This window comes from Alternaria metachromatica (genome assembly GCF_023757995.1).
Source record: "Alternaria metachromatica strain BMP 0045 chromosome Unknown scaffold_6, whole genome shotgun sequence".
Taxonomy (NCBI): domain Eukaryota; kingdom Fungi; phylum Ascomycota; class Dothideomycetes; order Pleosporales; family Pleosporaceae; genus Alternaria; species Alternaria metachromatica.
Window position 1 is genome coordinate 949700 of NW_026055497.1, and position 25870 is coordinate 975569.

The 25870-nt window shown below is 53.9% G+C and overlaps 9 protein-coding genes across 9 annotated transcripts; 2 read left to right on the plus strand and 7 right to left on the minus strand.

Moving 5' to 3' along the window:
• Nucleotides 1-31: 31 nt before the first annotated feature.
• Nucleotides 32-1019, minus strand: J4E83_003885 (uncharacterized protein; the record flags this gene model as incomplete). The annotated part of the gene is made up of 3 exons (XM_049330818.1): nucleotides 32-286; nucleotides 563-929; nucleotides 985-1019. The coding sequence occupies 3 exons, from the start codon at nucleotides 1017-1019 to the stop codon at nucleotides 32-34; spliced, it is 657 nt and encodes a 218-aa protein (XP_049190235.1).
• A 573-nt stretch (nucleotides 1020-1592) lies between these two features.
• J4E83_003886 (uncharacterized protein) lies at nucleotides 1593-2563 on the minus strand (the record flags this gene model as incomplete). The annotated part of the gene is made up of 2 exons (XM_049330819.1): nucleotides 1593-2090; nucleotides 2138-2563. The coding sequence occupies 2 exons, from the start codon at nucleotides 2561-2563 to the stop codon at nucleotides 1593-1595; spliced, it is 924 nt and encodes a 307-aa protein (XP_049190236.1).
• A 176-nt stretch (nucleotides 2564-2739) lies between these two features.
• J4E83_003887 (uncharacterized protein) lies at nucleotides 2740-4033 on the plus strand (the record flags this gene model as incomplete). Its single annotated transcript, XM_049330820.1, has 3 exons — nucleotides 2740-3271; nucleotides 3375-3457; nucleotides 3923-4033. 3 exons carry the CDS (start codon nucleotides 2740-2742, stop codon nucleotides 4031-4033), a joined length of 726 nt encoding a protein of 241 aa, XP_049190237.1.
• Nucleotides 4034-10845: 6812 nt separating this feature from the next.
• J4E83_003888 (uncharacterized protein) lies at nucleotides 10846-11947 on the plus strand (the record flags this gene model as incomplete). The annotated part of the gene is made up of 2 exons (XM_049330821.1): nucleotides 10846-11052; nucleotides 11105-11947. 2 exons carry the CDS (start codon nucleotides 10846-10848, stop codon nucleotides 11945-11947), a joined length of 1050 nt encoding a protein of 349 aa, XP_049190238.1.
• Nucleotides 11948-16310: 4363 nt separating this feature from the next.
• J4E83_003889 (uncharacterized protein) lies at nucleotides 16311-17582 on the minus strand (the record flags this gene model as incomplete). The annotated part of the gene is made up of 1 exon (XM_049330822.1): nucleotides 16311-17582. One exon carries the CDS (start codon nucleotides 17580-17582, stop codon nucleotides 16311-16313), a length of 1272 nt encoding a protein of 423 aa, XP_049190239.1.
• Nucleotides 17583-18316: 734 nt separating this feature from the next.
• J4E83_003890 (uncharacterized protein) lies at nucleotides 18317-20011 on the minus strand (the record flags this gene model as incomplete). The annotated part of the gene is made up of 1 exon (XM_049330823.1): nucleotides 18317-20011. The coding sequence occupies one exon, from the start codon at nucleotides 20009-20011 to the stop codon at nucleotides 18317-18319; it is 1695 nt and encodes a 564-aa protein (XP_049190240.1).
• Nucleotides 20012-22149: 2138 nt separating this feature from the next.
• Nucleotides 22150-23074, minus strand: J4E83_003891 (uncharacterized protein; the record flags this gene model as incomplete). Its single annotated transcript, XM_049330824.1, has 3 exons — nucleotides 22150-22603; nucleotides 22668-22818; nucleotides 22882-23074. 3 exons carry the CDS (start codon nucleotides 23072-23074, stop codon nucleotides 22150-22152), a joined length of 798 nt encoding a protein of 265 aa, XP_049190241.1.
• Nucleotides 23075-23535: 461 nt separating this feature from the next.
• Nucleotides 23536-24186, minus strand: J4E83_003892 (uncharacterized protein; the record flags this gene model as incomplete). The annotated part of the gene is made up of 1 exon (XM_049330825.1): nucleotides 23536-24186. One exon carries the CDS (start codon nucleotides 24184-24186, stop codon nucleotides 23536-23538), a length of 651 nt encoding a protein of 216 aa, XP_049190242.1.
• Nucleotides 24187-24734: 548 nt separating this feature from the next.
• J4E83_003893 (uncharacterized protein) lies at nucleotides 24735-25779 on the minus strand (the record flags this gene model as incomplete). Its single annotated transcript, XM_049330826.1, has 2 exons — nucleotides 24735-25606; nucleotides 25773-25779. 2 exons carry the CDS (start codon nucleotides 25777-25779, stop codon nucleotides 24735-24737), a joined length of 879 nt encoding a protein of 292 aa, XP_049190243.1.
• Nucleotides 25780-25870: the final 91 nt, after the last annotated feature.

Consider the following 25870-nt stretch of genomic DNA (forward strand, 5'->3'; position numbering starts at 1 on the left):
TGATTACTCAACTCTTCTTTTCGAGGCAAGCTCATAGCTCACTCTTTCCCGGGCCATCTTGTCCTTCCATCGGTCTGCGCCCTCTGGCAAACAAGATCGTGCGCCACAGCTTCTTGCCACCGAATTCCATGTAGTTCTTCTCTTTCATCGTGATGACATCCACATCCACGAACCCAGCTTCCGCGAAGAACTGCTTTACGCCATCGATAGTAAAGTGCGGAACCACTATCGAGGCGTTCATCTTCTGGCGGAACTCAGGGTTACTCTCGCCAACGTCATGCTTGTTCTCAGCATCATGGTGGTGATGATGCCCGTGGTGATGCCCATGTCCATGTCCATGAGACCCAGAACCCTTCCCTTCCCCATGACCATGATGATGTCCATGACCATGAACAGCATGATTCCCCTCGCTCCCCTCAATCATACTCCCATCTTCCCCCGCCAAAAGATCTCCTCCCTCCAAGAAATCATTAATAACCAACACACCGCCCGGCCTCAACCTCTCCTTCAACTGCCTTGCCGCAAACACCACATCCTCAAAATGATGGAATCCAAATCCTACAGTCGCGATGTCGAAATCCCAAAACCTCTCCCCGGAAAGGGCTTCAGGATTTGGATCAGACTTGTCGAAAAGGTGGCCGACAACGGCATTGACTACATCTTCGGAAATTCCGGCGTCGCGGGCGCGCGTGTTGTAGGTGGAGACCATGTTGGGTGATATGTCGATGCCTTGGGTGGAGGTGACGTAGGGTCCGAAGACGCGGGTCATGAGGCCGGTTCCGCATGCGTAGTCTAGAAGGCGGACTGGTTGAGTGGTGGAATCTGTGAAGGGTATGCCTACCCAGGATAGGTCAGAGCGGAGGGTAGTGGCGACTCGGTCGTTGACGACTTTGAACCAAGGCTTACTGTCGTAGGAGTCGGATATGGCACTGTGATACGTTTAGTATGGCTTTACGTTTCTGGATTTTAGGAGGTGTCGCATACTCGAAGTACCGGCGGTTGGCTTCCGCGTAGCTCATCTTGGATGGTGGGTTATGGTGAGGGGTAATTCTGGGGGTTTAGTAATGGTGATGCGGTCTTGATGGGTATGTAGAATATTTCGAAGGTGTGAGAGATAGTAATTGGAAATTTTGGAGAAGATCCAATGTTCCTTTTGTATGTTGAAGATAGTTGCGAAGATGGAAGCAAAGTCGCCGATCTCCAGGGCTACATCGGAGACATATGTACGCTAAGCCTCTATTGGTGGAGCATCACCAAAATGGATTGGGAAACACGCATTTTCCGGCATCATGTTACTGCGCTTGATAGAACTTGGAGAGAACCATGGCTCTCTAGGGTCACGTATAGGAACAAGGCTGTTTAATCTTCCGAATGTCGCTCATCCTCCGATTGAGGCGTGGAGACTAGTCTCCGGAGACATTATCATCTGGCTCCATAACGTACAGAGATGCAGCGACTGATCGTAAACTAGAACTCGCCGTCATGATAGACGGAAGATGAGTCATATTTACATACGCTAGACTAGAATTCTTGCTGTCATGAGGACAGGCATTCTCGTCGACGCGCATGTTTCTGTAATGTGTGGAGTCGTATTAAGAGAACATCTCTGTCATAGTACCCATATCCTCTTCTCTTGTTGAATGAGTATCTTCTCGAGAGACATGGTTTTGCAGAGCTTGCTGCCGTGCAAGGCCTTCTTCTCTTTTCCGTCGCTTCCTGACATCTGCATCTTCCCAGTCTGGCTTGGATCCACCTTTTGCTGTCGAGAGCTTCGGTTCGTACGTCTCCAAGAGGGCCTTGCGAAACCGGCTTATGCGATCGAAGTTGATATTGAATCGCTCGTTTGCGATGTTTACTAGTGTTCGTAGATACCGCTCGTCTATCAGGGCAACATCACGGCCATCACCATCTTGATACCCAATGATGGAGTCGAATGAATAACCAGCTGACCGGACAGCCACCATGGGGTTTGACTCTGCTGTCTTCGCTGAACCTAGACTCACGGCGCCACTCTCACGGAACCCGGCAGCTAAGGCAGCAGTGAGGACACCTTGGGCATGATCCATTGATGCACTCAGGACGTGGAGTATCTGTGCCACGTTAGACCATGTCAACGTGCTATGACGACTGAATATACCATAGGTTCAAATTTAAGATGAATGTACCTGCTGGACACGCTAGGTGTTTCCTCCGTTGCTTCAGCCTTCTCCAAGCCAAACTTTGACATGAGGTCACCTGTTGCTTCGTCTCGCCTAAGTGGCGTGTGTGAGATGAACAGCCATGCACCCCCACCACCTTTTCCTCCTGGCCCAGCGCGTGAAGTCTCACGCTCAGGCAATTCTTCTGGTACTTCGTTGTCTGCTTTGCGTCCTTCCAAAAACACGCTGATGCGCCCCGAACAGCTGCTAGTGGTGACTAGTCCTGGAAGACTGTTGATCTCGCCGATTAAATCTCGGATGGGCGCATCGACGGACCCTTTTGGCGATAGATCGTGATACTCGCCATCCGGAGCATCGAGTTGTTCCAAGATCTTTTGCTTGCGAGCTTCGAAGCGTGTCGGCATGTCAGTCGGGCGTGCTTTCTGGCTGGGGTGGAAACGTGACAACGCGCTGTATTTTCGCGTTCGAGTGCGTCATCGATGGTCTGTGCGCGCGTCATCTTTCAAGCAGCCACGAAAGCGCCTACAATGACAACTGAGTATCACGCCTATCACTTTCCCAAATCGCATCAACCGACACCATGCCGCGTAAAGCCACTAAAAGTGCAAGTGCTTCAGCCCCCAGGAGCAATTCTAAACGTCCTGCACCGGAGGTTCCAGCACGGCAGTCTAAGAGAGCACGGGCTACCGCAAGGAAGTCTTATGTCGAGCCTGAGAGCGACACGGATAGCGACGGGAACAAACCCAAGGCAGACGTCGCACCCGACGATGACGAGGATGACGTTGTAGCATCTGACTACGAGGAACATAGCGACAAGGATCCATCGTCAGAATCCGAGCACGATGAAACCGCCAGTGACGACGAACCTGAGGACAAGCGAGCAGCTCCCAGAGGGCGCGGAACCAAGAGCCTTGCCATACACAAGAAGGCCGCTGACGAGAAAGAGCTATGGAAACCCGGCGCGAAGCTTGCACCAGGAACACAACTGATCATCAAGAAACCAAAGGCTCGAGATGCAGGCGACACGCCGTACTTGGATCACACAATCCACCCGAATACTATGCTGTTCCTTAAGGACTTGACGGCTAATAACGACCGCCAATGGCTGAAGCGTGAGTGATTAGTTTTTACGTTTCATGTCAAACGGCACGATCGGACCGCTAGCTGACGTCTATATCGTAGTCCATGACCCTGACTTTAGAGTTTCATTCCAAGATTTTACCACTTTTGCGGAGAAGGTATCCGAGAAGATCATCGAGGCAGACGAGACCATCCCAGAGTTGCCTGTCAAAGATGTAGTAAGTGTTTCCGATTGGATTGCCGTAGTACGATTTACTAAAACACGTAGATCTACCGGATTTACAGAGGTGAGCCCGAAGTATAGTCTCAACTGGATTATGCTCACAGTAGAAAGACATTCGGTTCTCGAAAGACCCAACCCCGTACAAGGTGAGTGGATACGTCGAACTTGCACGCTAGGGTGGGGTCATGTCCTTGAAGCTGTGTCACGAAGTCGAGAGACACAGCATGCTGCCAAATCATTATGGCGCTTTGGCATATGCTCTGTGACCCGACGAATAGCTTCAGCATGATGCCCTTTCATGGCTACATGCAAAGCAGGCTGACCTGATCCAGACTTACTTTTCTGCGGCCTGGTCAAGAACTGTAAGTCACGCATGGGTACAAGCTTATGTGAGCCCCACACTGACATTGTATACGACGTGCAGGGACGCAAGGGACCTTACGCACACTACTACATCCAGGTGCAACCCAATGGTGGTAGCTTCGTAGGTATGTTCGATTCTCCTCTCTTCGTCTTCGCGGAGACACCCGAGCCGCGAGCTGTCGTGGAACTCAAGCGCCGTGCGGAGTGACCTCGTGGCCACCGCATTGCTTCTTTCGACTTCATGTGCATGGAGTATGCAAGTGTACCCAATGCTCGTCACCACGACAGCTGCTGCGAGCCTCGGCTCTACAGCGACTCTTGTCGTGTGGTCGACCTTGCACTCCTGACCATGTGTCGCATTATACGACTGCCGGCTCGGAGACGACAATGCATCGCCATGTGGTGGGATTGACCGATCCGACCAGCGCTGCACGTTATGGCCATGCGGGGAATATTGACGGTCACCATGCCACAATTGAACCCATGTGACTATGCCTCGTCGGACAGCGTAGGGCAACATCTTGTCTTCTCGGTGGTACCGCGCGGTATCCGGGAGGTAACGTATCGAACCGTTTGAGGGTTTGGCAGCGTGCAGCGAGGTGTCGTCGGGATGGTGCACTGATCTGATGCACGTCAGTGTATATCCATTCTGCCTATGCAAGCGGCATCATAGTCAGCGGCGCGTCAATGGCTCATTGATATCCTTTCTTACACGAGAATGCGCTGACTTTGGAAGGTGGTGGCTTCTGGCAGCCTGACGCGTCGACTCTGGCCAAACTACGACGCGACATTGATCGCAAACCGCACAAGATCAAGGCCGTACTAACGGACTCTGGTATTCGAGAGGCTTTCCTGGGTGGAGTCAAAGATGACGAGAAGAAGGCTGTGAAAGCTTTCACGAGCCTGTCGATGAATCAGTCGAATGCTCTGAAACGCAACCCAAAGGTATGCAACATCTGTTCAATCCATCCCTTGAGACAGCAGGGTATCAGCAGACAGCTCTCGTGTCATTAAGCATGAAATATGCTTCTGAAACACCATGGTCACGACGTTTTCTCACAACCAGAGTCGATTTTTGCAAGGTCTGGCAACGGCTTTGCCGCGATCGGGTACTGTCCGCCGCCTGACACGGTTCAACACCAAAACTAGCACGGAAGCTCCCCGCCTACAAGGATGTATCTCCATGAAACTCTTCCGCTACACCATCTCGCGAACGGCACACGATGACGATGACGTGCAATTAGCTTCAGTCTCGTACTGGAAGGTTGTGCGTTACAACTGTGTGCCGTCTGGCAAATAGAGTTTCAAGTCGCCCCGCACTCAACAAGTTGAGCTGAGTTGGAGTAGTCATGGCTAGCACCCTTTGAGTAGGCGGGGTTCTCTGCTCGCACCAGTCTGCAAGAGCCCAGTCGCGGGGATTATGATGAACAAACTTCAAACTTCAAACTCACTGCAGCTGTTCATGTTTGCTGACACCTCTCCAGGGATATGACCATGACCACAAAGATATCGAACTCATGCGGCTCCGCAACTACACTATGGGGCGGAAGCTCGCAGACGATGAAATTGTTGGTTCTGGGGGCTTGGAGCGAGTGGGTGAACTCATTGCCAGTATGGTACCCTTTGTAAGTCTATCCTTTCATACTCTTGACATGAACGGCCTCACGTTCCCATTGGACAAGAAAAGATAAGAGCGGCGGCAACTTGTTAGGGAAGTGCCTGTACGGTGCAAGCGATGGGGTGACTATAGTGCCGGCCAGTAGTGCGTTGGCAATGCAGTCACCCGCCCATCGTAAAATCCTTCAGGTGTGAAGGACGACCACAGCAATCTCCCGGGAGGCGTTGCACACAAGGCCGCTAACAACCGTGGCAGATCACGTATCTGAACAGCATCGCGATGCCCGACGACGACACGTCAGACTCGAGCGAGGACGAAGGAAGCGGTGCCGAGCCCGACGATGACAGCAACGCCGCAGAGGATGACGAGGCTTGATGAGAGCAATTTCAACAACGCATGTTCGAGGCACGGTGCTTCGAGCCGAAGTCATTTAGATGCACACATTGGTGGGAGCGTGGAGGAGTGGGCCACGCAAGCGCAAAGACCGCCAATAGACGCTGGTGTAACCCTGCCACGGTGGCGCTGACTGGTTGACACAACCGATGCCATGCAACAGACTAAGTCATCGTGCAGCATTAGCTCCAGCACGAGCGGATAACTGGGATCAACATGCAGCGCTAGTAGGTCACGGGAGCACTTATGCCAAATGCAGTATCCTCGGTCTTATGATGGGCCTTGTTCATTTCGGATCTAGCTTCCTCGTACCCTGGCCCCCTCTTAAAGCTACGCTCAGACGCGGGCCTGCCGTCTTTCTTAGCGGCTTTTCCCTGGCTAAACGAACGAGGGGAGGCAGTGCACAGTGCTCACTCTCCCTCTCTTCGATCACGACGCAGTATAGATGGCTGACCGCATCGATGCCAGATTCTCGCCATGACATTGCAGCAGGGGATTTGCCAGGGTGTGCAGCTATCGCTTCATATAATCGCCAGGCCCCGATCAGCTGGCCTCCCCACTATCCATTTTGGCACAGTGACATGCTGCACACGTTGCGTTAGTCTATACACGGCTACGGCTCGGGGCGCACTCGTTGTCCGTCTGGGATGCATGGGTTTACGCCCTAACGCGTCTGATCGAGGCCAGCTGCATCTCATGACGAAGGCTTCAGCGAATCTTTACCGGCGCCGTGAGTAGCTGGCGGTTAGTTGCTGCATCGCTCAGCGTCATGCACTCATAAGAAGCGGAAAGTTGAGCGGCTTACGCTGTTGGGCTGCGCTTGACGTGGTGTAAGCATGACGCCAGCATCTCCAACGCCAAACCTTCAGAATTTCAATGCGAGCTGTGGTCCTTCTACGGCGCGATTTTGCATCGCACAGTGCATTCCAGTTGAATAACGAGGCTTTGAGGAGCTTCAGAATGCCTTCAAAAGGCGGTGTGGTTATAAGGCAACTCGTTGTGTCTATTGAATCCCACCGTCCATCACACCGATGAGCTGCAGATATTTCTTTCTTCCGCGAATTAGCACGCTTCGGGCTGATCCATCGACCCGCAATGGCTTGCGTCCGCTTATCCACCCCTTCCGCGTCTCTAGATGATATTTACCGGCGTTTGTGACACAGCTGGATCTCGCAAAGCCAAAACGTGTCGCCTTGCCCTTCTCGGCCTTCCGCCGGGTTCGGTAAGGCGAGCCTACACCGTCGTCTGCCCGAAGATGAGGCGGACGAGCGCTGGGGTAGAGAACGGAGATGGGATACCGCTTATCCGACAGGATGTCGTCCCTCACACCACTACTGCAAGGACGGAAACTCGTTTGTTGGAGCATCAGCAACATGCGGTACTGCGGCGCATCAAAAGTATTGTCAGGATGCAAAGGAATGCGTGTACACCGATGCAACGCCATCACCAGACTGACCACGCCTCTATCGCACCAGCACACCTTGACAGATCGGTGAGGTTGTTTGTTTTGCACTGGCCACGGACGCGCTGTGGAAGCATTGCCCGCGTTCTTTATGCCTGTCAGACACTAGAACGGTGCCACGGGCGAGGCATCGTCTCGGAGGCTTGACGATATCTTCCCGCCTGATATATCTGAATCTGGTTTTACCTGCAGATTGGCGGTACACAAAATGCGGCACAAGCGACATGGCCCTTTTGCGCTGCTTACGGTGACACGAATGGGTAGACTCCGCAATCTCCAGCTATGCTATGCATATTGCGGGAAGGCTTCGGTGACACAAACTTCGTTAATCTAATTATCAACGGGACACACGCGGGAATTCCACATCTCGTCCCGAGCCGCGAATACACCTGGTTCCAATTGAGCCAGCTCCCACCGTCCACGCGCGGCGTCGCAATCTCCATGGCCACCACCATGGCTGAGCATCGCTTACCGTCTGCACTGCAGTGGTGATGGACGTTGCGCGGCTATTTGCTTGGGTGAATCGACCGAGGCGGCTGAAGATCACGTCCAGAACAGATCCTGGTTGATCTACCCCACAATCCGCTCACTTGGTGTAACCGTCATCAGCGGCATTCAACGGCACTTTTTCAATGTGCAGCACAAGGCTGCTGTCCTTGATTGTCGGCCAAGTCAAGGATGATGCTCCTTGGACTGATGGTTTCAGACGAATATAGTCGCAGACAAATGACTGCATTGGGCCTCATCTATCACGCGCTCGTGACTGACTCGAAAGGGCGAAATACGGTGTGGCAGTCAATCAAATTACAACAATTATTAAAAGCGATTGGCTGCAAGCGGTCATCCCGCTGAATACGGTGCCAATGAGTGAAAACGGCACTGTGGCCGGGACGACGGCTTTGACCGGTAGACACGTCTTGTGACTGCAGCAAGGTTTTTTGTCGTGCTCGATAGGATTTACCCGTCGAGCAGCAGCTGCAAGGCACATGCCAGCTGGAATGCTGAGATTTGCCCAAGTAAGTTGAATGCTAGGCAAGGGACGTGCTGATTGGTCGATTAAATTTGACCGAGACCTGGACGGTGGAAAACTAAGCTTGAGAGAGTGCGGGCCGTCCGCCCTAATCTCGAGGCAAGAGACACAGGACGAGGTGCTTAGGCAAGCATGGATAGCAATGAACTACTGCTGACTATTCTTTGTTCCAGGTGTGGGCGTCGTCACGTATATGCAGTCAGGTGAAAATAGGCCGGCGAGGAGCCGAGGCTGAAAGCGCCCTGGGCGTTTCGCGATTCTCCATGCCACCGTGCCTACATCCGCACAAGTCCGAGATTCGTCACCAGCGGGACTTGCGGCACCGCCACTACCAAAGAATGGGCACAAGTGCCGTCGAATTCTTTGTATCGGTTTGTCTCGACTATTGTGGAGGCGTCGAATCAGCAGCGCGAGGAAGTGTTTTGCCATGGGCACCAGTTCGCAAGCCTTCGCCGGCGCAAGGGATGAACGGTTTGCCAAATTGTGGATGTCAGATTGAGAGGCGTGATTCGAGGACGAAAGTGGGCTGCGTCGCATGCCGGCCGTCTTACACGAAGCAATAGCAGCTGAGAGAGACGATGTCGGACGGTTTCTTCACAGGCAAGACTGGCCAGAATCGGCTCTATGACCAAGCAGCTTGCGCGTGAAGGCGAAAAAGAGCAGCAGCTGCGCTCAACGAACGGTTCTCCCGGCGCAAGATATCGGCTCTCCCGTAGACACTGCCCCGCGAAGGAGTAAGTGCCTGAAGTCGCCGAGACGCACCGGCAGGGCCATGACTAGCGAACAGAGGGCACTCACGTCACAGTTGTCCAAGCAGACGTAGTTGCCGAAGTGTTACACACCAACAGTCGGACAGGGATGCTGCCGTCCTTGTCGAGGAAAATGACCGACGCCCCGAATGGATCAGCCCTATCAGACATGTGCGCAAATGAAGCAGACGGCAGGCGGGAACTCGAGGTTAGGGCAGGGAGGTGCGCGGGTGGTGCTGCAGGCGGCCACTTGCAGTGGACACGTCGGAGAAGCAGTTCTGGGGAGGACGAGGCAGCGTCACGATGCATGTGTACAAAAAGCATATTGCAGCAGGCGGCCGGGGCCAGTCGCGGAGGGTAGGACCAAAGCTGACCGGACGCAGGCGCGTACCGTGGTTCGTGAGCTGTCGAATGCGCGAGCTATGGGCTTGGCGGAGGAAGCGACACGAGGGACGCAGAGACGGGCCGTAGACGATTCAAGAGCCCGAGGTGGTTCCATGAGTGTTTAGCGACTGTGCCACGGTAGACGCACGCGCAGTGCAGCAGCGACGGGCGGGCTCTGGAGCAAGCGCGGTGCAGGCAGGGCGCGGCGTGCAGCGCAGCCTGGGAGGCCGTGGCCTTTCTAGTATTTGTTGCGGCGGCGTGTGTATGTAATTAAAGGCTCGTAGATCACAGCGCGACGGGAGTCCCCGAGGGCTTGGCGAGTCACACATCTCAAGCAAGCTGCCGGCCCGCAGCAGCATCATGCACATGGGTGGCCGACAAGGTTGGGGCAGCTTTGACGGCCATGGGCGGCGTCATGGGCGTGTCATGGGCGCGGTCGCAATACACAGGCCAGACAGGGCGTGGTAGGGGCGGCTCGCACTCAGCGTGCTGCTCGCCGGTAGCTCGTGTGCGCGGATGGGTGGGCTGCCCAGCTGCACGTCGCGCTGCAAGTGAGGATGCCGCATGGCATTTAGCGCGTTTGGCGGACCGTCGCCGTCGTCGCTGCATGGGGCGGGCAGGGATAAAAACGCCATGCCAGTAGAAGCGGCGAGAAGGTTGAGTTCGGGCACGCGGTGGGTAGTAATAGCGGCCGCTCCAACCTGAATCTCCTTTTTCGCTTCCACGCTCTTGGGTCCCGTCGTCTCCTCCACGCGCTTCGAGAAGCCTTTCACTCCACAGCCTCCCTCGCCCAACTCTGCCCTTCTCTCCAACGCTCCTCGTGCAGACCACACCCGCCTACACGCCGCCTGCACGCCCGTCTCGAAGCGCCGCCCTACACCCTCCCCTCCACCCTCCGCCCCGACTGGCTTGGCTCGCCCACGCAGCACTGCCCGTCGCTCTCACCTGCAGCCGACGTTGCGGCCCGCCTGCCAGTATTTTGTGACACCTCACCCGCCCCAGAGGATCTCCCGCACCACCACCGACCTTCTCTTTACTATCTGCGCTGCTGCCAACCCAACCGCTGCGTCGCACTGGGAGAGCCCCCGCCGTGCCAGCACCGCACACGACCACCGCCGCGCGACACCATGTTCCCTCACCAGGGTGGCCAAGGCCAGCTTCCCGCCCACTGGCAACCGCCCACGGCCCAGCAGCCTCCCAACGGCGCCTATGCCCAGCCTCCGCATGTAAGTGTCTGAAGGGCAGTCACGCGTGCCTGCACGTCATCTGGCTGCCTGCCTCTGGTAGTCTCTCTCGTAAGCTGGGTGACAGCGCGCTGACACTTGACGTCGACTAGATGAGCACCACGCTCCCTCCTCCGCCGCCCCAAGAGCCCCGTCCCGACATGGCTCAACATCCGCAGTACCAGCACCAGCAGCCCTACCGCCTGCCAGGCCCCAATGAGTGGACGCGCGCTCCTCCTCCCCCCGATCCATACCGCCAGCAGCACCAGGGCCCGCCTCCACCGCCGCAGTACGTCCAGCAGCACCACCAGCCGCCAGCTCCCCGCCAGCGCACTGCAATTGCCTGTCGCTACTGCAGACGTCGCAAGGTACACCACGGCCCACGCCATTGACTCGAGACTGCCTGCTTACCTTACCTAGATCCGCTGCTCCGGCTTTGAGGCAACCGAGGACGGCCGCTGCTCCAATTGCATGAGATTCAACCAAGACTGCATCTTCACCCCCGTGTCTGCCCAGACGCAGGCCTTTGTTCCCGCCCACACTGTCTGGCGCGGTGTCGGGCAGCCACCGCCCATGTACGGCGCCTACGGGCAGCCTCTGCCTCCTGCCAGCCACGCCGAGCCGTATGGCCAGCCGTCGCGACAGCCGCACTATCTGCCCAGCCCCACTGCAGGTCCGTACCCAGCTCATTCTGACTATGGTCCGCCTAGTGCTTCTCCAGATGAGGCGACCCGTGACGCGCTGGCAGGCAGGAAGAGACTCCACCCAGAGCCTCACACTCCTACCCTGCCTCCGCCGCATCCTGGCTCAGCGTCACAGGCCCCTCATCGAGGCACTGGGCAAGATTATGCCTATCCAGAGCCACCGTCTCTAACATCGGGCGCTTCAACAGCATCGACCCCCGCTCCCTACTCATCCGCACCTCCTCCCGCCCAACCATACTACGCTGCTCAGCCTCCGCGTCAAGGCTCCCCACAGAGCGCTTATCGCTACGAGCCGAGTCGCACCTCGTCCTCGCCACACTCCCAAGCACCCACGACCCCTGGTGCCCCGCCGACGCCCTATTACGCAGCTCCACCGCAGGCCAACGGCGTCTTGCAGCCACCACCCGCGCGCACCGATGGCAGAACCCCACCGCCACCTACATCGCAAGCCTCGGCTAGGCCCAGCATGCGCATCAATGATCTCGTAAGCGATAATGGCCCCGCCCGCAGCTCGACCGATTCGTCCATGCTCAACATGCTCAACCGCCGCCCCATGTAAAAATCTGCCTCGCGCAAGTGGAGACGCTCTGGAGCTGGTCTTTCGAGAGCGCTACACATTTCGGATTAAGCGAAGAGCAAAGAGCAAAATTTCCCATCGAATCTGTCAGCCGTCGTTTCTGCTTTCCAATGTACAATCTATCTTCGCGTCCAATCGACGCTTGCTATCGCAAGGAGTTCTGGCTGGCAACAGCGTGATTTCTGGGCGGCTATCTGAATCTTCAAGAGCGACAAAGATCTTTCAACGTTTTCTACTTTAATACTCACGGATCATCCTACTGTCTCTCCCGGTCTTCCATCTCGAGTGACCTAAACTACTACACTGGGTGGTTATTCTGTCTTTTCCCGCAAACATTAGAACTGGGGTTGCATCATCACATGGAGGCTTCGTTGATATTTGCATCATCGTAGCGTGGGTTGGGTCCGGCATTCATGTGCTTCGCTGCATATTGGCTGGGGTAGTGGTCGCTTGTGCTTTTTGGTGCCTCTTTCCTATCGTACGTTTTTACGCTGGTTTTTCGCGGTATTCCCCTTCTCGGCCTGTCTCTACCGCATCTGAAAGTCTATATGGGAACTATTACTGGTGGGTGGCAATCTGATTTAAATCGCAAAGCACTTTGAGAAAGCGAACGTTTCGCGCATCGTCTTGTACGTAGTCTCCTTTTTTCTTTACTAGCTATCTAAATTGGAGACGTTCGCTGGTGCAATACTTGCTCGACCCTCTGCATGCCTTGATGAACGGCGCACTGCATTTGGAGCACGTCAGTGCTGAGGTGCTCATGTTCAATGCCGCATTTCCGAGCTGATCCTACCCGTCGAACCACTTCTGATGCCCAGGTCGATCTGTCATGCTCACCCATCGCTCCTGCCTGCAGTGCCAACCAGCCTGCCCCTTGTACGACGGTATTGCCAAGACACGTGCCAGTGATAAATTTTGACATGCAAATCACATGGCACGTTACGCACGAGAAGCCACGCAGGGCAGCCGATGGTAGGTACACGAGAGCGGGTACGCACGTGTTGCACCTTCCTTTCCAGGGCAACACGTTCCATCCAAAAACAAAGGTCAACCAGATTCAGCCACCTCCACGCCCCGATCTTGATCCCATGGGGCGGACTTTGTTTTGGTATCGATTGTACCGTTACCATACCAAGTCTTCACTGACACTTGCCTGACAGGTGTACGTGCATAATTCAATTACGCCCACACGGAAAGGCACCGCACAGCACTTCTACCACGGTACGGCCTCGGGGTCTCGGCGAGCCGGAGCGCTGCTACCACGCAAGTTTCGATCTGTCAGTCTCGAACTACATCGGCACGGGACGTGATGGGTTCCACGGTAGAAAGCCAAATGGAATCATCTCAGCCCGTCGACTAGAACGTCGCCGTCTGTCATCTCGCGGTACGGCGCGTCCTGGCATGCACGATGTAGTCAACATGATTTCACCATTACCACTATCATGATTGTGTCTCGCGGCTCAGACGCAGGGTGGACTACCATCGTCCGATGATGGCTCGATGGTACTATGCACTTGCACCAAATGCCACCAGACATCAGTTGAGGCTCTAGATTTCTAGCGTACCACGATACCACTTGATCAGCTGATGAACCCAGAGGCTCTATTACTCTTCTGTCTCCTCAAGCTGCCGCGCGGTGCAGCATCGTACCAGAGGGCAGGTTCTGGATCGCACTCCGCCGATGTTGACCTAACGAACGAAGGGCTTGGCCATTCGCATGTCTCACATCTACTGGCTATTGACACGCTGGCCGTTGCATGGTTTGGCCGCTATAGCGTACCGTTCAAACTCGACCTTGACTAACGGAACGGTGCGAGCAGGCAGGACCTGTTTGATTCGCTGCCACAAGGGGAGACAACTCCGTCATGAGAACTGCCAAAGCATGCAGGGCAAAAAAGCAAAAAGGTCGAGTTTGGTTCTAAAGTGATTTAGCGCACCGCCGTCTGCCTGCCTCGACGCGCATACTTTCTTTGCCTGGGCCGCCAACACGGACACTATTCAGCTGACATATATCGCACCACTCAATTTTTCCTTCAGGCAGACAGACAGGTCGTTTTTCCATGGTTCAGGGTTGCGGCGATGTACTCGAATCTGGAAAAGTATATCGTGGGTAACCGCATGTCACGAATCAACATTAGCCTGTCAGCGTTTCAGTCGAGCAAGAATTATCTTGCTCTCATACCTAGGTAAGCCAGCCAGGACCAGGGGTGGTTTCTAGTATGCGACTCGCTTTCAGCCGATCGTAATATAGTAATCCCTCACACATCTATAGGGTCAATCGCTGTTGTACGAAACGAACGTGCTCGGTAACCCCCTCTAACTCCGAATTCGGACCTGGTCAAGCTAAATAGTCGTTGCCCGTCACGGGACGGTGCGAGCAGAAGTTTCGAGCCGGGATGTCGATGTCGCAAATAGCCGGCTAGACTGAGTCGAGCAACGGGCGAGCCCTGACCTTTTCCCTTCCTTGTACAAGTCATGTTAGTGTACCGCTCTTTGTCTTCCTTCCTCTGGGCTTCGCAATCGCATCTCGGACGGAGCAAGTCCGAAGCCCTTGGTGTAAGCTGTAGTGAGAAAATGTAGTGCTGACCAATGGAAAAAAAGGTTCCGTTGGTGTACGATAGCGAAAGTCAAGCTTTGAAGCGCGTTCAAGGCAGTTTTGATCCTGATCCTGCTTGCACATCGCACAGCCCGTCGCGCACCCTTGGCAACAACACACGGATGCAATTTTTTGCGCGTGCTTTGCATTCGGGAGCAAGCACACGACGCGCCTCCACAAGTCATTTTTTCTCTCTGGCTGGCTTAGCCAGGTGCTGTGCTGTTGCTTGCCGCTGTCCGCCCGGCAGAAAGGATTCCCACCCTGGACCCATTTCCTCCGTGCCATCCCTTGCAACCACGCATGGCATGCTGTAACCGACATGTCAAATGTGCCACGTACGCCTGCGACCCCATCAGTTCCGCCGCCCGAGCCGTGTGTGTGTGCTCGCGTGTCGAAATCTGCGTTCCCATCACACATCCATCACACATCATCGCCTGACGGGAAGCAAGCAGCCTCGCCTTGCCTTGATCTTGAGCTTTTGCCAGTGCCAACGAACTACGCCGCATGGGCCGATCGTGTTGCTATCCCTGTTGGCGTGCTTTCCTAAGCTATCAGCATGCTTACCACACCACGCCATTCCTTCGTCCATGTAACAACACTATTCTAATTCCACATGCTACATCCCACAAGCTCTCAGCGCTTAGAGGAAAAACTCACTGCATGCACCATCCCCCTCCCTCCCTCCCTCCCTCCACCAACAAACCAGCGGTGAGCAGCGGGAAGGAGTCCTGACCTCCCCTGTGCTTGACCCTCTCCGTGCCCACTGCCCACACCATTGCTCTCCTCTTAGCGCCCTGTAGCATCGGCCCCAAGGATCTAGCGTACCGTGTTTCTTGCAGCGGAAAAGGGGTTAGGTTGGCTGGCGGCCTCGCTGGGGAGCCATGTGCGTGCGGTAGGGATCTGGGTTCATGCGGCGGACCGCAACATGTCAGGTTAAAGTGGAGATTGGGACGAGGGCAGGCGGGCGGTTTGGCCGATTTTCCTTTCTGGTGACGCGGGGTGCGAGGGGATGAGCGAGGTTGGAGGGGGGCTGTGCGAAGTATGTTGGACGTGGGACGAGAGATGTTTTGTGCTATGTTGGGTGGGCTGTCGCGGTTTCTTCTCCGTGTCACTGCTTGACATGCGCAGTATGATTATGACTCGATGGAAGCGGCACAGCAGTTTCTTCGCGTCTGATGAGGCTGCGCCACTTGCAGGCATGATAGATTGAGGCTGCTAATTGCTCGTCTTCAAGTCGCATAGAGATAGACAGGCGCTATGCTATGTACGGATGATCCCATTGCTAAGCTACACGTTTACTAGAAACACGAACGTATCCGCGGATACGTATCAGTTGGTCATATCTTTCCGACCTGTAGGTATGAGCCGTAAAGGCTTCTACTTAGATACTATCTCGAACGGCGCTTTCAAGCCCCGGAAAGCGCACGTAGCTCAACGAGCTTCCGATAACGTCTTTGAGATGGCTTGGTATATCTGAGCTCAGAAGGATTGTTCAGGATGCATATCCCACCTCGTCCAAGGAAAAAGAACTGAACAGGTCTGCAGACTACATTGAAACAAAAACTTGCAAAGTAGGTGACCCAACGTCAACGTAGGCTCCAGGCTGTTCAAATTTTCCCTAGGTGGGCGTGATCCTCATAACGGCCATCATGGCGATCCTTCGCCATCTTTGAGGCTATTGCATGTTCATGCGCTGTCTTCCTCCTCAACCTTGCTCAATGCGAAATGGGCCCGCTGAATCCCAAAACATCAATGCATATCCTCCAGTTGCATTTTCGCCCACTTCTGAGGCTCAGGGATATGGCGAGGGCTGCAGTCAGCATACGGATCTTTGGTGCAGAGCTTCCATCTGCCTCTAAAGAGATCCCATTTCTCTTTCAATGGCTCATTCATCGCCGCCATCGATGCCATTCCAACCCAGACGTACTGCTTAGCGACTTCTCCTTTTACTGTATAGCAGTTTCTGTCCTCCGTCGCCTGTTTCCAGGACTTCAACTCCGAGAAATTGATCGAGACCGGTCCAATGATAAGTGTGGACTTGTCAAGCTTCTTTTGGATATCCACAGGGTAAATTAACTCCCTTGTGGAATGCCAGACCAATTTTTTCCAGTCGTCTCCGAAAGGCAGAGCCCAGACACCTTGTCCTTGTAAGAGATGGGTAGGTACCAAAGCCCGGATGACGCAGACATATGTTGGTGATTTGATGCGGCTGCATGTATATGCTGCAAAGTGTTCAGAGACCCAGTGTTGAGTGCTCCAGCAGTAACCCCTTCTTTCATTGTGGAAGTCACCTGTATGGATTCCTCTTCCGAATTGGAAATTCAGGTCGAGGTTGAGCGAGTGTTCCCCAAAAACTCTCTCGAGTTGTGCTGCTGACGTTGACCGGTAGAGAGTTGTGTGACCAACTTGGGTCAAGTGGTACTTTGACCTGTCCTCAGGGGCGCCGCCACGTAGCGAAGCGAACGGGGTCTTACCGGACTGAAGAACAGCCAGGTTTCGGTTGAGTCGTTCACTTAGATTCTTGAGTGTCCAAAGATTTTCGAAGATAGTCTCCAGTATCCAGTAACTCAACCACTGGGTGCTTCTCACGTCTTCATACTCAGGGTCCATGACCTTCTCTTGCAATTCCGCGGAAATTCCGATCTTACTCATACTGGTCCGCTCGTCATCAGAATCATGACCGCCGAAGTTCACAATGCGAGCGATCATGGCGTCTTCGAGGTCGCCTTCGTCGTCAAGGGCCCAGATATCGAGGAGCCACTTTGAAGCGCTTGCCGTGAATCCTATAAATTCGAACGCTTGGATAGAATAGAGGTTGAGTGGAACCTCAAGGTCAGGATGCGCATGTTCCACTTCGGCAGAGGAGGATGTCGTGCTTGATGCCATCACAGTATCCGGAGGTGATAATATTTGACCGGAGATTTTTCTTGTACCGTTCACCGGTTCTCCAATAAGCTTGTCGTCAAACTTCTTAACGTTGGAAAGCACCCATTCTGAGATGATATCGTTCGGCAGACCCATGATGGGCGGAGGTGTGGTTTCGTGTCACCGAAAAGATGAGTGGCGAGAGTAGGTTTTTGGAAAACCAACTGTCTTTGGTAAAGAAAGAAAGACGAGGGAAGGAAAGAAAGAAAGAAAGAGAAGCGCAGACAGAATTTATATGGCTGTGGAAAGTGAAGGCAGGGTAAGAGCGAAGTAAAGGTGGGGCGAGAGCGCGAGTGAAGTCGGAGTGAGAGCGCAAGTGAAGGCAGAGACTAGCGCGTGACCGTAGAGTCAGAGGATTGCGATCTCTCTTATTCGATAAGGATTACCTTTGCGTATGTGGTGGTTATGTATTTCGGGAGTCATGAGTGGCTCGTCTCGCTCTGCGTCATCGCAGTACCACGGATGGAATGGAAGGAACCGAAGTATGGGTCGATACTTCATCTATCCACTCGCCCAAGGCGTGTAAGCAAAACAAGAGATGTTACGGCATGAATAAGGCGGACAACATGATGGATATGCGGCCATTGAAATGGCTTCAGCCTTGCTGTCAGCTGATACAATGGTGGGAATAGAGTATTCAAAAATGAATGCTCACTCCTCTGACCTTTTCAGCACTCACGTCCGTGCATAGTACGATATAACCAGGTCTGGTTTACATTTGCTTGAAAGAGTTATCTAGGTCTACAGTGTGAGACGTCTCACGATAGCTCCCGCTTGAAGTAATCTCATACACTCTTCCACCACCTTTCGTTGGTACCTCGACTAAGGTTTTATCTACCTTTATTGAAGTCTTCGCTTCGCACACTCTCAGTCTCAGAAATGTACTGTCTAATACCCTTGTACCTCCACCTTCTGAAGTATGCATTGGGCGTGGTAGCTGGGCAATCTAGCCCTGATCCAGCTCCATTGCAAGTAGCATACACACCAATCAGCGTTCCTACGAACGAGCCAGATGGACTCAGCTGCTCTGTTGAAGCTCTACCAAACGAGATCGGTCTTGACTTGCCGTGCGCTAGCATAGCCGAAAAGACATAAGTCCTTGGATCCGGCATCGTGATCTCGAAGCGCATAGGCTTTCCAGACCAAGATGCGGGCACAGGCGTCTTCTTCTCCTCATGTTCCGTAGAGTTGTAACGCAGATACGTCGACCCATTACTGCGCATGAGTCCGAGCTGGATGTTTGCCGTCTGCCACAGGAAAGCGGTCACACCAGCTTCTTCACCATCAGCTTTCGGATCGAAGGATAGATCTACGCTAAACTTGAACGTGCTATCCGTCTGACGGCGCCCGATGAAGTTCACAGCCCTTGAAGCTGGGTCAGACCCGCCTGGCGAGCCGGCGAGATTGTTGCGACCAAGAGCGACTTGCAGACCCTTTTGCGAAGTCTTGAACGCGCCTTCGCGAGGAACACGCCAGTAGACGAGGTTGCGTGGAATTGTCGAGTTTTGAGGGAAGTCGTAAACATCTGGGTCCGAGTTGAAGGGTCCATCACCCGGAACATCTCTTGAGCGCGCAGGTAGTTGCCAGCCAGTCATCTTGCCTCTTACAGGTTGGAATACGGGCCACTCGCCTTCCTCCCACGTAACTGGCGTGAGTACCATTTCGCGCCCCATGGGGAAGGATGTACCATTTGGACCCACGCGCGTCGCGAGCGCGCAAGACCACCATGCGCCGTTGTTATCTTGGAAGAGGTCTGCGTGACCAACGGTCTGGAAGTACTCTGATGTACCGCGGTTCGTCAGATGTGGGTTGTATGGGCTGGGAGAGTAAGGGCCCGTGATGTTTCTGGCGCGAGCCATGGTGACTGAGTGGTCTTCGGCTGTTCCGCCCTCGGCAATCAGCAGATAATACCATCCGTCTTTCTTGTAGAAGTGTGGACCTTCGGGCCAAACACCGCCGGTGCCATTCCAGAGCGAAATTACAGGTCCCATTTCGCCAGTATCGATGTCCATCTCCTGCACGATGATTCCCTGGGTTGCGACATACACTTTGCCGTCATCATCCCAGAAAATATCGGGATCGATCTTGGGAGCCTCGAACGTCACTGGATCGCTCCATGACGCGTCGTCGAAAGGATCTGTGGTCCTGAACAAGACACCTGCCTCCATGTCTGATCCGAGATATTCGCAGATGACGTAGAAGACACCCTCGTGGAATCGCAAAGTCGCTGCGTACATGCCTCTTTGTTGACCATCGCTGGAATAACTATAGCCCAAAAGCTGTGATTCACGGTTCCATACGTGGCTGATGTGTTTCCAGTCGACTAGGTCTTTCGATGCGTAGATGGGCAGCCCGGGGAAGGATATGAAGGTGGAAGTTACGCAGAAGAACGTCCCGTTCACGTTGACGCATGATGGATCGCTGTGCCAACCTGGAAGTACTGGGTTGAGGAACGTTGAGTTCTGCGCGAGCGCTGGAGCTGCGCATGCGAGGACAGTTGTCACGATGCTTCGTAGAAACCGCATCGTGAAGAATTCCAGAGGGTCTCGACAGAGTCCACTCTCTACGCGGCAAGGTGGGACGCTTTATGCGTACCGTCGACCTTACGACCAAGAGGCTGGTACTTGCCTGCTGTGGAGAAGCGCGATCGACGGCCGTCTCGCGTACCAAATTGTGCCCATTTAGCCAGACTGCTTCCGCAGTGCTATTGCTGTTGTCATCGAACACACAACGTATTTTAACCGTTATGCAGGGTGACGCGAATATACGATGAGCTGCAGAGCCACCGGGCTTAATGAGCTTCCCAGATCCGAGGCTTCATAGAGATTGCGGAGAAATGTATGTCGATCTTCGCGAATGCGCCCGCTGACGTAAAGTTTTTCCGTGCCTGGTGATCGGATGCTGTGAAGCTTTCCAGAAATCCAGCATTGCGTTCCGTGGAACGCAGGTACGTGGCTGGATGCAAGCTGGCTGTCGTCAAATATCACATGCTTGAAGCTACACACCATTATCGCACTTAACAATGCGAATGAGATCGAGTATCCAGGAAAGAAGTTCGCAAGATGAGGCTCGCTGTTCGGAACATTGAGTTCCAAGTACGCGGGGCCGTTAGATGGTGTACACTGCACGTTCCAAGGTTCTGTTCAGGCAGGAGCGGGGTGCCCCGCTCTGGGGAAGCTCAACTCCGAGATCGCCTCATGCAAGGAAAAGCTGAACACCCTAGAGCCTACATTAAGGTAAAGATATGCAAAGTTAGTAGCCTAACGTCAACGTAGGCTCTATGGTGTTTAGTTTTTCCCTTGTATAAGGTGAACTCGCGCCACTAGTTAAACTTGCAAAGACGACGAGCAGGCTGGTAGACATGTGCACATCTAACACCCTCATGAAGATAGCTATACACGTTGAAGTGAATTGGTTGATCAATCTGACCAGCTATCTGCATGCATACCCGATAACACTGAAGAAGAACCTCCCGATACAAGTGCCCTTAACGCCAGTCCATCATTTGTCTTTTTTGCGTATGTCCTTCCCACTTTCTCTATTCAAAACGAGCAGACTCCGGCCAAACTCCGCCAATCCTGCACGGAAGCCTGCACGGAAGCCTGCGCGCCAGCGATCAAATCCGACAACCTGAACCGCTCTGTTCCGTCGGCGTCGCCGTGCGGGGTTTTCAGGTTCCGCCTGAGGCTGAGGTGCCACGGGGGGTTGAGGTGCCACAGGCAGATGCTCTTCCCCGCCATCGTACGTGTATCCAGGAGGCGGTATTCCGCTTGGAACATGGCTTCCGATTAAAGGCTGACGTTCGCTTGGGCCTTCATACGGAGTATGCTGGATTGAGCTTGTGCTGTCGTTGGGTGGTCCTGTGTAGGGCAAGATGTCCATACTGTGTGATCTGGACGCATTACGGGACCCGGTGAGCGGCGCATTTTCGAATTGAAATGGACTACCGAGACGTGGACTGGGGGAAAAATAGTCACCGTCGTGCCAAGGCCTAGCTAAGAAGGCTGGGTGCCCTGATGGTCCAGCCGCCGGGGGTTCGTTATCCCTAGCTTGCTGTAGTTCATTCTGTTCATGGAAGTGCTCAGATGCAGCGGCTGATAAGTCGGAAGAAGAAGAATACCCAGATGACACAGAGCCGGGGGACCCCCCAGGTAAAGCTTGGTCTTCGGCAGAGACCTCAGTGGAGTCGTAGAAATCATCACCTGCTGGCATGTCGTGGTCGAACTCCTCGTCTTCTCCTGGGACTCCAGCGCCTCCTCGAAGAGTACCAGTCGTGATCTTGTATGGTCCAGACGTATGGTTTGCATGCTTGTCTGAAGTACGCTGCTGACTTGTATACGTCAAGTCGATCGTTGTCGAGATTTGCTGCGAGACTGTGGGCCGAATAGCAAGTGCTTGAGGTAGCTTTGCGGCATGTGTGTGTATGTGCGAAGGTACGGAAACATCGTCCGAGCTATTGAATACGCCTTGCGAGTAGGGAAGAGCTGCCATGATAACGATGGGTCGGGGTATGCTGGTTGGGTAACGAAAGCCAAGCAATGTAATACTGGTAGAATAAGCGGTGATCGGGTCGGGATGATAGAGTTGCGTGGGAGAATAGATGGTGGCTTTGTTGATGCATATAGTAGGCGGAATGGGATTGCGCCTGCGTTCTGTATGTGCCTCAAGGCGGAACTTCTTTCCCATCCCAGTCCCAACACTTCCCTCGTCCTTCAGGCGCCACTTCCCTGATCACATCGATCAGTCTTTCTGCGACCCAGTCGCGCTCGAACAGCTTTTCCTTCTTGACGTTGCTCCAGAAGTCCTTGCTCAACCCTGTCTTGACAGTTCCAGGATGCAAGGCAACCGCCATCGCGTTGTCGCCAGAAGCAGTCCTCAGATGATTGTCGAAGGTCTTGACTACCTGATTGACACCTGCTTTTGAAGCGCGATAGCTGTACCATCCTCCGAGGCGGTTGTCGCTGATACTGCCAACTCGAGCTGACATGATAGCTATCGTAGCTACATCTGGTAAACCTGTCATGTCCTCTTGGTCTTTATCGACGACTGCGCTTTTCCTTGGAAGGAAGGGAGAGAAGTGCTTGAGCATCAGCATTGGGCCTAACGTGTTGGTGCGGCTGGGTTTTGGTGTATCAGATCAGCACATGTATCATGTAAACCTGGGAGAGCGGCATTACTCACAAAGTCAGCAAAGCATCGTCGGCGTTGATCTGGGCTGGTGACTTTTCCGGAAACAGAATCCCGGGAACCATCAGCGCGAGCTGAAGCTGACTGGGACTACCGCCGAACTGCTTCTTGCAGGTCGCTGCGGCATCCGCGATACTCGTCTCATCTAAAACATGGTCAACACTTGATCATCGTTGTACACACAACACCATCAATGCTGGTGACATACCCAGAACATCCAACTTCATCACCGACAATCGCGACTCGTCGACATCCAAGCCATCGAGCAACTCTTCCTTGGTCTTTTCAAGGTCCTTCCGCGCCGTTGCGACAACGGGCGCGTTTGTGCTTTGCAACACCCGTCTTGCGAGCGCGAAGCCTATGCCCCGCGAGGCAGGTGAGATCAATGACCACGGCGGCATCGCGACGGATAAGAATGAAAGACAGTAAGAGATGCCATGGTCACGACATTCCGGTGATACTTCACGAGCTACGCGAAAAGTGGTCGGGACGCGATCGATGATGACATACATGCCCGTGGATCGGCTAGTATAACATTGGTTAGCGTCAGCACACTAGCGTGGTTTTCGCCCTGCTCCAGCCTGGCTACACTCAGGGCATTCACTCTTCACGGCTGGAGACATGTTGGGAGAGCACAGCGTCTATGTCTTTCTCTCATACATGGCAAAGGATCGTACGATATCCTGACTCGACATGAGTAGCACCCGAGCTCTGTGTCGCAAGTAGCGCAGCCAGACCAACACATCGTCGGTTTGCACAAGAAAACAATGTGTGCAGCAGTTTCAAAGTCTCATCAACCAACCCATCTTGACACAGCAATAAAGACGAGTAGAGCTAGGTCATGCTCTTCGTCTACGCCCTACTAGTCATAGATATCGATGTCGAAGTTGTCCCAGTTAGTAGGCTCCATCACAGCTCCTGCGCTTGCCGGCTCCGCACTGTCGTCCATCTCTGGTTCCTGTTCTGTTTGCTCGCTCCGTCTCGCCTCTCGCTGTTCGTAGTCCGTCTTCTGCTTCTGGGCCCATTTCTCGCGCATGTTGTTCTTCTTGGTACGGCGCGACGCGGCTTGCTCTTCCTTGGCGCTCAACTGCTCTTTTATTTTCTCGATCTTGACGTTCAAGTCTTTCTCTTCAGCGGCGGCGGCGCGTTTTGAAAGGTTACGGCGTGCTCTGATAAGGTCTTCCTTGACTTTGAGCTTCGCTTTCAGCTCGCGTAGACCGCTGCCCACTTCCTCAAGCCTGGTCTTGATGTCCACCTGTGCAAGCCGAAGCTCCTCGTCCCTATCTTTCCGAGCGATGGATTGTTTGGATTTGTAAACGATCTCTGACTCGCGGGATGTGAGGCTGGATACTGCATCAGCTGGCTTTGGGTCGCCTGCATCGCCATCGGTCATGGGAAGTCCTTGTTGGAGAGGGAGAGCAGACGGCTTGTACTCTTCCGCGCTCTCGTGACGTGATTGAACCGGGCCTCCAGATTCTTGCTCCACCTTTTCGTGGCCTGCGGTCATGGCCATGTTTGTGAGAGACATCGCTGTGTAAATTGGCAGCACGGAACAAGAGGTGTGAGTTGTTGTAACAGTGGGCTCGGTCGAGAGGTAGTGGGCGAGTTTGTGTGATCAGTTGAAAGATTTAGATTGTCGAAAATTCTGCTCAAGGCGAGCGTAGTAGTACAAGTGAATGAGTCTCCAAAGTTCTGTTCAAGCACTGCCTAGTCTTGGCGTTTCTAAGGTCGCGACGTGACGCACACGTGCGCGCTTGGGACAGTTTATCCGCCAAAAGACTAAAATGTGCTCACGAAGACTTGTAAGTGAACGTTCATGCTGCCAAATCGATGTTGATTCGGAAGCCCTGGGATGCCCAGACCAGAACAAAATAGCCACACCGATCACCGGTATGGTACTATTACTCTCAAAAACCTTCATCCAAACCTTCGTCAAGTGCTGCTAGTCCGAGTGCATCGCAATAGTGAGAGGTACAACCAAGCTAATCGCCAAAGAACCATAGACTTACGTCAAAGCCGCACTGCAAAAGCCCAAGTAAGCGAGACAAACTCCCCAAACATCTACACTCGATCCATCCGGCTCCTGATCCACGGCTCATACTTCCTCCGCGTCTCTTCGTCACCGTAGATGTCAATGTCAAACCCGTCATCCGCCGCCATCCTCTCCATTTCCACACGCCTTTTGCTCTCTTCTTCTTTCTGCGCTGTCGCAACCGCTGCTTCTGTTTCCCCCGCCACAGTCTCCTTATTGATCTCATCCTCAGGTTCACGCTTGGTATGCCGCCCTGTGAATGGATGTTCCAAGCCCAACCCCTCCATCTCCCGATGCACTCTGATCTTCCACTCTTTGAATGCCAGCCCTTTAGGACACTGGTCGAAACGCAGATGCCGATATACAAAAGCATCCTCTGCTTGCCAAATCCGCTCGTTCGTCTGAGCTCGTTTTCGCCATGCGTCGATATCTCGGATGTCGGGATATTTGGGAGCGAGTTGGCGTGCTTTGTCCAGCTTTTCTCGATCAGCATTGCGCCGTCCTGGCTTTTCTTTGTTGGGTCTTGGAGGGTCACTTCGTTTCGGAGATACTGAGGCTTCAACTTCCGGTCGTCTGTTGCGGTCGGCGTCGAACGCGTTCGGACGCGGCGGGCGGGTATGCTCGAATTTCGCCTTCTTTCCTGGCCCTTGTGCATGCTCGGGCCTTCTGTTACCGGGTCGATTTCCTGAAGTCTTGTCATACTCGTCCGGGGCCTGGATCTCGCCCCCAGCCATCGGATACTGCTCATCTTGAGTGTCTTCCCACTTCCTCCTCCTGTTCCTTCCTTGCGCAGGTGCCAAGTCTCCAGCACGTCCTCTGACTGAGGTCGCGCGTCCAGCCTGCGCCCTTGCGTCTCCTACATTCTTCGCGCGGTCGGGATGTACGAAAGCCATGTCTAAGTCTGTGCACGTAGTAAATATCGTTGCGTTGAAGATGTAGCGAAAGGCGCGTGTTGTGAAAGTATTAGAATGTGGTATCTGCCGGGTGAGTGTAGGAATGTTCAGTATGGTAGTTGCGGCAACTTACGACTCTTATTCCAGGTACAAACGCTCGACGTGTTCGCATACAAGGCATCCGCAGTGAATCGTGACTTCCAAGGTTGTGACCCACCAACTCTTGTGGTTGCACTACCCTCGCTCGCCAGGCACCAAGCAACAACGTGACA